Source organism: Dermacentor variabilis, chromosome 6 (genome assembly GCF_050947875.1).
Source record: "Dermacentor variabilis isolate Ectoservices chromosome 6, ASM5094787v1, whole genome shotgun sequence".
Taxonomy (NCBI): Eukaryota; Metazoa; Arthropoda; class Arachnida; order Ixodida; family Ixodidae; genus Dermacentor; species Dermacentor variabilis.
In genome coordinates, this window is record NC_134573.1 from 194,167,098 (window position 1) to 194,182,657 (window position 15,560).

At 44.3% G+C, this 15,560-nt stretch overlaps 1 protein-coding gene across 2 annotated transcripts in view; it reads right to left on the bottom strand.

The window, feature by feature from the left end:
* Cdc5 (cell division cycle protein 21) overlaps positions 1-15,560 on the bottom strand; it is a 171,759-nt gene that overhangs the window by 25,087 nt on the left and 131,112 nt on the right. For both annotated transcript variants that reach the window (XM_075697261.1, XM_075697260.1), the window contains exon 11: positions 12,971-13,168. In XM_075697261.1, the coding sequence (XP_075553376.1) occupies positions 12,971-13,168 (198 nt within the window). The remainder of the gene's footprint in view (positions 1-12,970; positions 13,169-15,560) is intronic.

The window sequence follows — 15,560 nt, forward strand, 5'->3', positions numbered from 1 at the left end:
TTGATGAAAATCAGGAAGAGTAAGGGTCCAAGGACACTTCCCTGAGGTACGCCTGATGTTACGTTACTGAAAGGGGAAGAGTACTGGTCAATGACAGTGGACTGCTTTCGAAAAGACAAAAAGTTTCTTATCCAAGAAATAGTTAGTTCGTCAAGGTTTAAGCATGAGAGTTTAGAAATGAGGCGACAGTGAGCCACGTGATTAAATGCTTTAGAGAAGTCGAAGAATATTGATTCAGTCTGAGCATTGTCGTCCATATTAGGGATCCCTATGATCCCTATTAGGTTAGGGATCGCTTGACTGCACAGAGGGAAGGCGAAAGTGATGCTGACAAACTTCAGTCAGGAGTTCAAGCATGTCAACAAGGGCACGACAATCACATACATCGAAAAAATTGTGGAAACTAGCAATGCGTTTGGCTTATCGGATTCTGCCGCATTTACCCCAACGACCATAGTTCCCGAACCAGACTTCAGCATAAATCCAAGTCTCCCCAGATTAAGCAGCGACCGCTCAGAAGTCTGCTTCGATGATACAAACACTGCTTTTCAACGTCATCGAGGATTCAACAAACACCAGTCACAAAGAATTGCATAATAACCGAAGAGTACGCTCGACCACTCCGCCAGAGCCCTTAGCAAGTTTCGACGCGAGAACTGTGAAGCTATAAGACAACAAGTCAACAAAATGCTAAGTGATGACATCGTCCAGCCGTCGAAAAGCCTGTGGGGGTATCCCCTGTTGTCTTGGTGAAGAAAAAGGACGGAACCTTACGTTTATGTGTCGATTATCGTCGACTGAACAAGATCACAAAAAAGTACGTATACCCTCTACCACGGATAGACGACGCATTAGATCGGCTCTGCTATGCTAAACACTTCTCGTCAATGGATCTCAAGTCTGTCTACTGGCAAATAGAAGTCGACAAACGAGATCAGGAAAAGACAGCCTTCATCACCCCAGACAGCCTCTACGAGTTCAAGGTCATGCCGTTCGGACTGTGCTCGGCACCTGCAACATTCCAGCGGGTCATGGACACGGGGCTAGAGGGATTGAAGTGGCAGACCTGTCTTGTTTATTCGGATGACATCGTCGTCTTCGCCAGAAATTTCGACCATCGCCTTAGGCAGCTTGCGACAGTGCTAGAGGCCATCAAATCATCAGGGCTCACCCTGAAGCCGGAATAACTGCTGCTTCGCTTACAATGAGCTTCTGTTCCTGGGCCACGTCACCAGCAAATCTGGAGTCCACCCTGACCCGCAGAAGACAGCTGCCATCGCAAAGTTCCAGCAGCCCATCGACAAGAAGGCAGTGCGTAGATTTCTTGGCATGTGTGCCTACTACAGGTGCTTTGTCAAGGACTTTTCAAGCATCGCTGAGCCGCTGAAACGTCAACTAAATGTGGTGTCGAGTTCAAGTGGGAAACACCGCAGGGCGATGCACTTCAAGAGAACTCAAACGATGCATGCAGTTGCCACCAGTACTTGCACACTTCGACGAGGACGCCGATACCGAAATTCACACTGACGCCAGTAGCCTAGGCCTTGGTGCCATCCTAGTCCAGAGGAAAGACGAACTTGAACCGGTGATATGGTATGCTAACAGGTTGCTGCCAAAAGCGGAAGGCAATTATTTTACGACTGAAAAGGAATGCCTCGCCATCATGTGGGCCACAGCAAAATTCCGCCCTTACCTATATGGCAGGCCATTCAAACTCGTCAGCAACCATTACGCGTTGTGTTGGCTAGCTAACATAAAAGACCCCGCTGGCACGGTGTAGCCTCATACTGCAAGAAAATGACGTCACGGTAATCTACAAGTCCGGACGAAAACACTCTGACACCGACTGCCTATCACGTGCCCCCATCGATCCCTCACAGCAAGACGACGAGGACAACGACGCCTTCCCTGGAATAATAAGCGCGGAAGACTTCACTAAACAGCAACGAGCAGACCCGGAGCTTAAAGGTCTCGTTGAGTATTTGGAAGGGAACACCGACGTTGTCCCTAGGGTATTTAAGTGTGGTTTGTCTCCGTTCACGCTTCAAAACAAGCTACTCATAAAGAAGAACTTCTCACCAGTTCACGTCAACTACGTTCTTGTTGTTCCCTCAGCACTGTCTACAGAAGTACTGCATGCCCTACATGGCGATCCGACTGCTGGGCACCTCGGATTCTCCTGTACGCTATCGAGGATACAGGAAAAGTATTACTGGCCGCGCCTGACTGCCGACGTCGGCTGTTATGTCAAGACATGCCGAGACTGTAAGTGATGCAAGCCACTGCCGACAAGGCCAGCGGGATTACTACAGCTGATCGAGCCTCCTTGTCAACCATTTCAGTATATCGAGATGGACTTGTTGGGACCCTTTCCGATGTCAACAATCTGAAATAAGTGAATCGTCTTGGCGATGGGCTACCTCACCCGCTTCGCTGAAACGAAAGCTCTGCCAAAAGGTAGTGCAGCCGAAGTGGCGAAATTTTTTGTTGAGAAGAGCCTGCTGTGACATGGTGCCCCAGAAGTCCTCATCCCCGACAGAGGAAGGGCCTTTAAAGCGGAGCTCAACCAAGCCATTCTATAGTACAGCCAGACAAGCCAGGAGGACAACTGCCTACCACCCACACACGAATGGTCGTATGGAGCGCCTGAATAAGACCCTCGCCGACATGCTAGCAATGCACATCGACGTTGAACACAAGACCTGGGATGCCGTCCTGCCGTATGTAACCTTCGCTTACAACACGGCGGTGCAGGAAACAACACAGATCATGCCGTTCAAGCTGGTTTACGGATGGAACCTGATGAGGACTCTGCATGCCACGCTGCCACACATCACCGACGAAGAGAATTTTGACTTCGCCACCTATCTCCAGCGCGCCAAAGAAGCCTGACAGCTCGCCCGCCAACGGATCAAGAGCCAGCAGAGTACTGACAGCCAACACTACAACCTCTGATGACGCTACGTCGAGTACCAACGCGGTGACTGTGTTTGGGTTTCGACCCTCAATATGCCGCCGAGGACTCAGTGAGAAACTATTGCAACGCTATTTCGGACCCTACAAGATCATCTGACGTATTGGCACACTGGACTATGAGGTCGTGCCAGACGGCATTTTGCATTCACAGCGGCGGCGCGCACGATCTGAAGTGGTCCATGTGTTGCGTCTTAAGCCCTTTTATGCACACTGACAAACTTCCTTATTTTATTGTTTCGTTTCTATGGGTATTTTTGTTTATTACTTTCACTTGTTTGTGGCATCGGGTTGATGTTTTTAAGAGGGGGGTATTGACATGTGCAATTGTTTATCTTTATCGAGTGACCACGCTTCACCGTCTAACAAACGTTATCGCACAGCACAGGATGCACCTGCATGTATAGGAAGTTTCTTGAACGTTATCGATGGTTCTATCTGCTGTCTGTTGTCACCGAACCTTGCGTAATCTGATTTCATGTATGCACGACGCGAATAGTGTAGAACTTTCTGGAAGACACGTGGGCACCAGCAATTACTCTGCAATCTTCGATGACTGATGTATAAAAGCTGACGTACTTGAGCCGCTGATCAGATTTTCGCCGATCGCCGCCTGTGTTCGCTGCTGTCGCTGTTCTTTGAGTGTAGCCTGTTTTTGAATGCACAAGTTTGCCCAATAAAATGCTAGTTTTGTTATTCTTAGTTTTGCTGCTTTCTTCACCGTCATTACTACGTGACAATATCCTGTTGCAGTGGGTCAGATTTACTGAATTTGTCAGCGTCTATCTGCATGTTCTATTTATAGTAATTAAGCTAGCTGACATTGCTATATAAAACGTGCAATAAATGCCCCTTTTGATTGTTTGCACTACTGTGTTATTATTCCTTTGTCCCAAGGGCACGTTTGAGACCACACAGCTGGGAACAAAAATTATTTATTTTTCAACGTGGCCACGCTTCTGTGACAAGCTAGAGCAGTGGATACAGAGTGTACGCCGCATGAAGTGCGTGTTTTTGGACATTGTAGTGCCTGCATGCAATGTTTCTAGCTTGGTATTTAGTTCAACTTTTGTCCCATTCATCCATTTTGGTTCAAATGTGCTGGTGTGTCCTGGCTCACGCCATAACCAATCCTTTACTCTAAGCGGTGACCTGGGTGCGTGTTTCTACTTACGCCCAAGCCCAGTGCTCAACCACTGCGCCGCTTGCGTGTACCACGTTTCTAGGTACTTTTTCCCTCGAAGCACCACGGCGAGCGCCCTAGATCCTTCTAGGTACTTGGCGGGACTAGGAAGATATTATGCCTGGGCACACAATCTGCTCAGCCAGCTGTTGCTAAGTGAGAATAGGCTTGCCAAAATACACCGCCTAGGTTATCTTGAAAGAAAAGTTGCGTGCGGAAGCTGAAGTAACACTGGACGAAAATTTTCAGTCTGGATAAGGGGATAAAGGGATGTGATAAGAAGTTGGTCATGGTGTGCGAGGCGCTTCGATCTACAAAAGCTGGGATAATCGTGGGGCTTGGAGGGTTTCTCGCACCACGAGCCATATCGCTGTAATCAAGCGTACTTTCCTTCTTTACCATCACTCTCTCTCTCTTCCAGCCGAAACAACAGTAAGGCGCAGGTGCCACACATGACGCATATTAAACAAACTATTGTGCGGCGTCCAGGGAAAAAAAAAACATCGCACAGGAACTCCTGTGGGAGTTAGACTTAATATGCATAAGCAGCATAAGCATTGTGCCACTTGCTTATCTCCACATACCCTGGTGTAACTACCAATATTATGCAACTTGATTAGACCAGTACTAATGATAGGGCAGTGGCGACATGAACTGGTGCCAACGGCGGCTCAAGGAGCATTGATGACGTTCCGATCATTATAAGCCCTTATCGCTCTTTAGCGCCTTATCCATCCGCGTCGAACCATTATGAACCATGAACGTACTCGAGTGGCGGCTATGTATAGCATCTCCGCGTAAATAGAAACACGCGACCTGCGTCTTTGGGACCAAAAATCCGCTAGCGTTGCCCTTTAAATTGGGGACAAATCGCTCCCAATTTTCGCCGCACATAGCTTGATAACTACATGCTCTGCCAGCACCATTTTGGTATCATTCGAAAGCTCATGTTTCTGACTTTTTTATTCATCGGTTGGCAACATTGCTGGCTCTGCGGTCCCAAAATAACAACAGCAAAAGAAATTCGTCACACATGCTAGTATTGGCCAGTCTGAGCACGTGGCGAAGGTAGCGACTAGTGATTGGCTCTAAAGACCACGAATGCTCAAACAACAACAGCCGTCAATTTGCCTTAGTCTCTGAGTGCAACGCTAGATATGCAGGAGGTCCGACAAAGTTTCGTTTTATGAATCGTTACGAGTGGAAACGTGCAAGACGCAAAGAACTTCTGAAAGCGATTCCGTCATTGCAGTCGGCACAGGTTACCGGCAGGTCGCTGCTGAAGTACCGCTGCCGAACGTCGACGCCTCAACTGCTCTGCCGGATGACGCATCTCCACACACCTGTTATATAGGTGTCGCATGATCATCTTCTGATTGCAATTAAGCGCGATACGGATTGAAATTCTTGGTCGCGATTGGTTCCTTTGCGCAAGCTGTGCGAAGGAGCAAATCGTGGTCGAGAATTTTGATCCGGATCGACATGATTGTGATCGAAAGTGACCGTGTGACACCGGTATTACACTCTCGTAAGGATTGACACAGCTGTCGTAACTGAAGAGGAAGTGGATACGATAAGAGTGCATGAGCAAGCTACGTTTGACAAGATGGCATCTACGCCGACCACGTAGCGAAAGATTCGGCGTTTTGTTGAACGATAGTTCAACAGCCTCGGTTGTGGAGCCTGCAGCTCCGTACGTTGTTGTCGAATTTGCAGCAGTGAACAATCTTCTTGGCGTTCTCTTGTGTGATACTTGCTGTGATTCTGCGAAGCTATCAAGATTATGGCCTCACAACAAAACTGACTGTGGTTTGCGTGATTTCCGGTGAAGTTGCGTCGGGATGGAGCTCGCCGTGAGAATTTGGGGCCTGAACATGCGCAGCCTTTTTAAAGTAAACATACTTGCAGTGCATACTATGTTGTCGACGGGCAACGGCCACAAATGATACCCGGTGCCTACTGATGGCTTTTGGTGCAGTTTTTTCAAACTTTCTTTCAATATATCAGTTGTGAAATGTTTTTTGTTTTCTCAAAAACCACAATTTTGATGATGATGCCATATTGGAGGTGCATTATCTCTGCTTATACTTGTGATATCACTGTAATTCTTTTTTTCCCCAGAAAGGCAAAGCTGTGCAGAGTGCAAATTTACGAAATAATGTTGTTGTATTTATTAGAAATTTAAAAAAAATTCGCTTTTTTGCAGTTAGATGGATTTCTCACTGAAGTTTGCAATGTTCCCATTTTATATAAAATTGGGTTAGAACACCATTCTTGTTAATTTGCATGTTTTGTTAGTTCCAAATCATTTCCGTATGTCAATTGTTGTTATGCCATATATCGTTTGGTAAATAGCTCACCTCTAAGCAAACTATGCAATAAAGCTGAATGTCTTCAATTTCTGGAAGTTCATTTATTCTGCAAGAAAACTAGATGTATATTTAAAACTAGTACATTGAAATACATAAACTCCGCAAGTTTCATCAAAATCGATCGAGAATTTAAAAAAAAGTTTTCAAGCGCAGGGTCCCCCTTTAAATTTACCTTGCTTACCTTTACGAGCACCATCTACGTTTGTGGTGCTTTGCTATGTACTATATCTTTTTTATATGATAATTTCTAACAGCTTGAATTATTACCACAAGATACTTGCCCGATAAAGTTTACACAAAGGGGGAAAGGAAGAAAAAAAGCGACCCCAGAGGGATAATGGTGGCATCAAATGCAACACAAATAATTCAACAAACCTGCATTCATTACCCAGTCTCCTACATTACCCCCTCTACTGCCTAACCAGCTGATGCGCCTAATTTTTGATGTGAAGTGGCATTTCTGATGAAGCCTTGTCATGCACATAGCAAAAATGCTTAAAGGGTGGCAGGACAGTGTGTTGGGTGTGACAGGTGCGCACTATTTCATGTGCGCATTGAGATCTGTTTATGCCGTGCTGAGGTATGGTACAGAAGGCAACATATGGGTGTGCTTCACTCTATCTTAGTCTTCCAAGAGCCCCATCCAAGCCCATGTTTCAAGTACGAACTCACCCAAGAAGCAGCACTCTTTGAGATCTGTTTAGTCTATGACTTTATGGCATTGCCAATCAAAACAGCACCTAGAGACCAATGCTTCTTCGAGTTCACTTTCAAACAGATGAAAAGCAGTGTTTAGAAACCGACATCAAACAGCACACAATGCACTGTTGCGATTTGTCTGTTACATGCACCTGGCCTTCAAGATGCTCGTCTGCTGGCTTTTGCAACCATTCTTTTGCACAGTGGAAACATGGAAGCTTTGCCAGTTTTACTTCTTTCTAAAATATGAGCCCCTGAAGAACTCTTTGCTGCATCATGCTGAAATCCGGGCCGACACATGAATGTGGGCTGACGCAGTAGCGGGCTTTGTCACTGCGAGCATTCCCTGATGCCGGCCCGATGTGGGGATCGAATACATAGCGCCCGAATGCCGCAATTTGCAAAACGCTGCTGCGTTGGCCTGGCTCGCCTCTGTAGGTACAAGGTTCGTCTAGTTGACTGGACTGATCCATATAATAATGCGACACACACAAAGGGAACAGCAACAAAACCATAGTGTATTTCATAAAGTGCAAAAGCATGTGCAAATATCGGGCCGATTAGTTGCCAATAGGCACGCAGATTGTGTTGGATACGCGGCAACGAACTTCTTGCCACTTCAACAGCCTTCACTCTAACCTGCAAGCATGATCTTGGGGTCAATCACTGATGAGCCACTCGTACAAACATATTAGTGACAAGCATTCCGCAATGGTTCATGGCCCATTACTACATTGGCCAGCAGCGAATTTTCATCACGGTCACACTACCTAAGCCATTACGCCTAATAGCTATGCTTCACTGGGCACGTCGGTGAATACATTTACTTAGTTTGGTGCCAAATCGACTTAGATCTATTCGCAGCAGCTGTGTGATACTCAGAGAGCTGCCGAACCGCCTTGGAAACGAAAGCTAGTACATGGGATGGCAACAAAGTTGTTAACGGCCACCATCTTTGTGACACATTGTACGGCGACCTCTCATTCCAGACGTCATTTGTAGATGTACATTGGTCTCCTTTCGTAGCTTCGGGAAACCCACCACAAGACTAGTTTTGGATTTAAACAGCGGAAGCAAAAGTGTCATGTAACTAGTGTGCTGACTGCTCGGCTGCATACATTTGCATGGACAGTGAACGAAGGGGGTGCCTCGTACGAATTAGCCATGGCCCTCCAGATTTCTGAATCTTTGACAGGTGGCAAATCACGCTGAACAACACAGTCAAATAGCATGTGTGGCACCTGCTCGCTACTGTCGGCACTGGGTACGTGTGGAGCAGTGATTGAGTCACGTGATGCACGGTCATTTCATCTGTTGTGTAGATTGGTATTATAATAACACAGCTGCCGTAAACTTGTGATAGCCCTTCTGTATTTTGGAGGAAAACTGGAATGCAAAACATTTTATGCAATAAGTAAAAGAATGCCACAATTAATAGCTCTATTATTAAACTGTGAACCTCATTGGTATTCAGCACAACAGAATTACACTAATCCATTAGCTTCAGAGGAAAAAGAGGCACTTCATTCTATTCAATGGAACTATTGATAAAAAAACATTTTCCAGACGTTCATATATTAGAACTGAGCTATAATCAGTACTGGCATACTAATTTGGCATGCCCTTTAACAAGAGTAGACCACACAGTATATCTTGATTGATGTCTACCGAAGTTCCCGATGCTTGCTATATCCTTGTTATGCAATGCTAGGAGACTAGCATGTGCAGCAGCGTATTTTCTTGCCCCAAATTTGTAAGCATTAAATTTAGAGAAAAACTTTTTCATATTTATTATTTCATTCAATATTCCTCTTTACTTTCTTCATTTGATATTCAGTTCGAAATCTACTGCTTGGTATTCGCACACCTCTAGAAAAAACACAATATGTTTAAAAAAATATAAATAAATAAAGCGGCAGAACCCATCTCACGATGACTGTTGAAGGTAATGCGTGAGCAATGAACGAATATAGCAACACAATGTATTGCCACCGTCGAAACTAGTTAAGTGTGAGGCACCTTCTGCCGCAGGACTTCTCTTTTGCGCTTCCCTAAGAACACTCTGCACCATCTAGTGCCACCGCCACGAAGTCTATGTGTGGTATCCAAAATGCATGGCGTGCCAGTATGCGAACGCTGAAAATGCGTCACGCGACAACCAGGCTCCTCTTTCCTGATTAAACGTGCGAAGACTGCATATTACCAGAAACTGTTTGCAGATATAAATAGGCAACGACCTTGTGCTGCATGGAAAGTTATAAACAATGTCCTTGGACGGGATGACTCGCATTCAATTCCGAGAAAGATAACTATTAATGGCCGTGAACTTGGAGATCGTGACATAGCTGAATACTTCAATCATTATTTTGTAAACGCTGCAAGACCGATTAGTATAGCTGAATACTTCAATCATTATTTTGTAAACGCTGCAAGACCGATTAGTACTCCCTTGGATACAGTTACCCTAGCTTATAGCTGTGCTGAAAGCGTATTTTTTGCTCCTACAGATGAAAATGAAATATACAGCACATTCATAAGCCTAAAAAACAGTAGATCATTGGATACAAACGATATTCAAATTAAACCCGTTAAGTATGTATTAGAATTGTTAACGTCTGCCCTTGCTCATATATTTATTCTTGTCCTTGAGACAGGTATATTTCCAACTTCCATCAAATGTGCAAGGGTATCTGCATTGTACAAAGGCAGTGATCACAACCTCGCGTCCAATTACTGTCCCATTTCTGTCCTCCCAGTTTTTTCGAAGGGATTGGAAAAAATTATTCTTTCTCGCATTACAAACTTTTATGACAAGCACAGTATTTTGACAAACTCACAGTATGGTTTTAGGAAGGGGCGGTCGGCTGAAGCCGTCTTGTTAGCTCTGAAGGAAATAATTTTGGAAAATATTCATAATAATTTACTAACAGCCGGAATTTTCCTCGATTTTAGTAAAGCATTTGACTCCATTGATCACAGTATTCTCATTAGTAAGCTTTCATCATATGGAATTCGTGGTACAGCTTTGGCTTTAGTTAAATCTTAAATCCTACTTAGAAAATAGGTACCAGTGCGTGTATATTAACAACCAAAGATCATCATTCTTACCAATTGCAGGTGGCGTGCCACAAGGAAGTATATTGGGGCCCCTTTTATTTAATACTTTTATCAATGATATCATAAATATCGACACCACAGTAGAATTCGTAATCTATGCTGATGATAGCACCTTACTTACTTCAGGGAGTAATATTAGTACACTAGAGCCAAAATGCAATGATATCCTTACTAAACTATCGGCATGGACTAGAGTAAATAAAATCGAAGTAAACCCAACTAAATCCAAAGCAGTTATTTTTCGTGCTCAGAATAAAGCAGTTCCTCCAGTGAATTCATTCATTTTTCAAGACCAGCATACAGAAACAGTCACCGAGCACAAGGTTCCCGGTGTGTATTTTCCTGCCCATCTAAAATGGGACGCTCATGCTGTTTGCATCTCCAGAAAACTGTCTGCAGTTATAGGTGTAATCTCATGCTGCCGCACATTTCTTCCCACAAGCGCTAAACTACAAATATATTAGGCCCTATTTCTTTCTCACATTAACTATTGTACATTGGTATGGGCTACAACAACTAAAAGAAATATGAACAAGCTTCTTGTATTGCAGAGGAAAATTATTCGCCTTATTGTTAACATTGAACCAACGTCAAGTGTTAATCCCACAATAGCATCATTCAATTTGATCCGTGTAGATAATATATATGAATTTCGTTTGTTACAAATAACATACTTTTCTTCCACAGGTATGAGTAATTTCCTCACACAACTTGCTTCCCTTAATATCGTACACCAATAGTTAAGACTCGTTGTACTGACACTTGGTCCTTACCACAGTTTAGAACCGATTACTACAAGCTGCAATCCTTGGCTCACAATCTGCCATTTTTTCTCAATAAACATAAGGATACTGCTGGTTTTAGTCGAAAACAACTGCGAACATCCTTTGTGCGCATGTAATCCGTATTTCTTCATATGTCGTTTAAGAAAACTTGTGTGTTATTGCTGTACTTGATTTGATGCTGTACTTGTTTGCTGTACTTAATTTGATTTGATGACTACTTCTGTGTCACTATTGTTATTTCGTTCTGTCTGCTGCTGCCATGTAATGGTTTCCTGGGCCTTCGTCAAGCTGTTCGTACAGCTTTTAGCCCAGGTGACCATCCAGATACTTGCTGGAGAATAAAATACGATTTAATTTGATCCTTTCTGGACATGCTGCGCCAATGCCTGCTAACGCTGAGAATGGTTTCCTCGCTTGCCACAGTGGCACATACCTAGTGCATTCATGGCGCAGCTCACAAAAGCCGTGGCACGACAGCCGTTCATGGAAAAGGTGCACATACCCGGTACGTTTGTGGTGCATCCTGATAAAGCGTCGGGTTGCTGTCCTTGAGGAACCTGTGTGACGTGAGTTTGATTGCACCAAGCATTGGAGAACTTCAAGGGATCTTTTGTAATTTTGGAGCGGCGCATTCCCAGCGGTACATACCTAGTGCGCACAACCTTGACTTTGTGACGCTTTCAGTTTAAGCTGTGTTGCGCAAATTAGTTTGGAACCTTTAAGATTTATGTCCGCACATGAGCTTTTCTTGTTCCTAGCAGTAAATACACATACAAACTTGGTTGGCAACTGGCTGATTTATGGCCGATCGCGCGCAAGCCCAAGCTCCTCTTCAAGCACACTGCCCTTTGCTCAGCCCTTTTGTGCGATCTACATTCAATTGTCTACGGGTGTCAAGGGCAGGCCTTGACATGACTCGGTCCAACAGTGCTGCCTCGTCGGTAGACAGCGACCAAAGGGTGCCAAGTCAACGAAATGCTTTTCAGTGACTGTGTACGGCACTTGGAAAGGAGAGGAAACATGTCAACAATGAAGATGAGGGCACAACTGGTATGTGTAACACCATTGCATCGGATGCGTGAAATCGCATCCGGCAATCAGTCCAAGAATTGAACAAGGCACCGTACGGCACGCAAAAGTTCGGTTGCCATTCTATATTGGGCCTGTGAGGTTCATGGCAGTGCAGCAGGGAATGGTGAGTGATTGAGCAGGCCTGAAAGATGAGTGGGCAATTTACTTTCCTCTATGTGGCATGTTTCTGTTACTCTCTCTCTCTCTCTCTCTCTCTCGTTTCTGTGTTACGTTGTCTTCTTCATGCGAAGATTGCAAGTCCTTGGATGACGACTTTTCAACATTTGTCAATCTGAACTGATGCACACATCCTGATTGCAGGCTTCCATTCTAGACATACGTGTGACTAATTAGTCTACATGTTTTGCACATGTGCAGCCTTTTCAAATTGTATTAGCTATAGTGCAGTACCACTTATAGAGCAGCTATTTGCGACTCTGGCGTCTTACATTATAAGCGGTCTATGCTGTACTTCAAGAAGTGCATCTGCAAAAAAAAAAAAAAAAAAATACTTTGAGCTCTGTGAGTTTTCCCGTGCTCCCAAGAACATTCCTTGCCCAGGAATCAGTTGCACTCTGCGTTAGGAAGTATCCTTTGGCAGTTTATCACCTTGTAATAGAACTAGTATTGTAGCATGCCACAATTTGCACAACAAAAATTTCTAACAAAAAATAAAGCAGCTATCACAAACTGTGGGCACTACAAATACTCTCCTTTACTTGCTATGCCAGAGAATAGCATGACCACATTGTGGTGAGAAGAGGGCTCACCTCCAGGCGTTTGTCCAGTGATTCAATGCGGTCCTTCTTGGAGGCAAGGTTAGCACGTGTGTATCGGTTTTGGGCAGGCAGGAATAACACTTGAGCGAGGCACTCGTCCCACACCTGGCAGTAGGCCTCTAAGCTGAGATCCCCGTGGCCCATGCCCTTCTTCACCACGTCCATCTCAGCCTGAAGCACCTCGTGAGCCTAGAAGCACACACCTCAGTTAAATGCTTACCACACACTGCTGCGGTTATTCAAGCACTGGTTAGCACTCTGGCCAGGATATATCCTAGAGACATAAGGCAGAGAGTCATCACAACGGCTTCTAGCATGTTATGTGGAGCTTGTGATCACAGTTCTCACCTTTTATGCAAATATTTTTCTTCTTCTCAATGTCTGTCCCCGCAACATGCTTTAACTTTGCGTCAATGAATGCTTTGCACAGGGGCATGTTTCAGCAGCATACAGTGAGGAAAGAACATCGCATAACCTCTGCTGTGTTTTATAGGTTGGTTAGCCTTCTCTTTCTCTCTTTTTTGTGTGCAAGACTTTTCATGTGCTGTGGTGCTGCCAAGCGATTGGTTTTGGTGACGAATGAGTTAGGGGCACAAAGATGACTAAGTGTTGCAGTTGCACAAAAAGATGCCACAAATGCTATTTCGTGCACCAAGTTCGAATTCTGTTTTCATGCTTCAATATGCTCAGGCATGAGTGAACAGGGGTATACCAAAAAGGAAATGTCGGGTAACATGCAATTATGAGGCCTGCAGGCAACCCAAGAGTACTGTACCCCACAATTTGCTAATCGAAGAGGAGATACTGAGCTTAAGATTATGATGGTTGTACATCCACAAGAAATTAACTTCTTTCTCAGAATGAAAAGATCGACAGAATAGACAGGTCAATTCAGTTGGTGTTGGATCACTTTGATAAAATTCAGGAATGCTTGAGCGGACAAGATAGAGAAATAAAGAACATTAAATGCAAGAATGACAAACTTGAGAAGAGGATCAAGCTAAAGTCATGCCCAGCTTTTGTTTGATGACCTCAAGTGGCACAGCAGACGTCTGAAAATAGAAACGTCTGGAATTCCTGAGACTGCAGGTGAAAATCTTTTAATTAAGGTCAATGATCTTGCAAGAAACTTGAATTTAAAGCAACCTTTAAAGGAAATTTTCGGCATTCACAAGATGGCAACCAAGTCGGGCAGAGAGCGTGGAGTGATCAGTCATTTTGTCTACCAGGACCTCAAAGATACGTGGCTTAAAGAAAGAAAAGGTCTTAAGACTGTGGGGTCTCTCACACCTGTGCTCTCGGGACAAAGGAACGACAACACAGTAGTGCAAACAATCACACGGGCATTTATTGCACCTTTCATAGATCAATGCCTGCTAGCCGAGTCGCTATCCACAAAACATGCCGATGGGCGCGCGACAAATCTAGAAGTCCGACTTACCGCGACCTGGTAGCGAGCGAATATGTTCGCCCCATATGGGCACTAGAATGCACCCAAGCCCTGTCATGCTCAAGCATACATTCTTTGTCGTTTATTTATTAGGTCCTTTGTTACTTGAGAGAGCTTGCCTACTGGTTGCTTTAGTGCCTTGCGTCCCACTTCAATTGTTGCCTCTGAAGCCAGCCTAGTTATGGTCTCATTCATTCCCTGTATGTCATCTTCATCTCTCTGTTCTAAGGCTCCATATTTGTTTGCAAGTACCAGCCTGAATTCGTCTGCTTTTACCCTTACTGCCTCTAGGTTGACCTGTTTTTTCTTGACCAATTTTACTTTTTCTCTCTTCAAATTGAGGTGAATCCTAGCCCTCAGTAGCCCATGATCACTGCACTTTACCTTACCTATTGCTTCTACATCCTGCACTATACTGGGATTAGCAGAAAGTATGAAATCAATTTAATTTTTTTTTGTTTCACCATTAGGGCTTTTTCAGGTCCACTTTCTGTTGCTACGCTTCTTGAAAAAGGTGTTCATTATTCGTAGCTTATTCCTTTCTATGAATTCTACCGGCATCGCTCAACTAGCGTTCCTAGAATCGACGCCGTGGTTGCCAGTTGCTTGTTCACCCACCTGCTTTTCCCCCACTTTTGCACTGAAGTTGCCCATTACTACAGTATACTGAGTTTGCACTTTTCTGATTGCCAATTCAACATCTTCATAAAACTGATCTACTTCATCATCATCATGAGTGGATGTTGGAGTGTAGGTTTGTACTACTTTTAATCTATACCTCTTATTAAGTTTGATTATGACTACAGCTATCCTCTCATTAATGCTGTAGAATTCGTCAATGTTGCCCACTACAGTGAACTCTCACTTGAGTGAACTTCAAGGGACCGAAAGAAATAGTTCACTTAACTGAAAGTTCACTAAACTGAATATTCACTAGACCAACTTAAGACATGGCATAGGGAGTCAAAAGTTTGAAGTGCAATTCATGGAGCAAAAGACATGGCATCCATAGTGTTAGAAATGTGTGAAATGGAATTTGTACATATCAATGAAAAACACACCACATAGGTCGTTTGTGTGCACACGCAGAACCGACGAGACTGGAAAGAAAGAGACGACGACCATGCCACG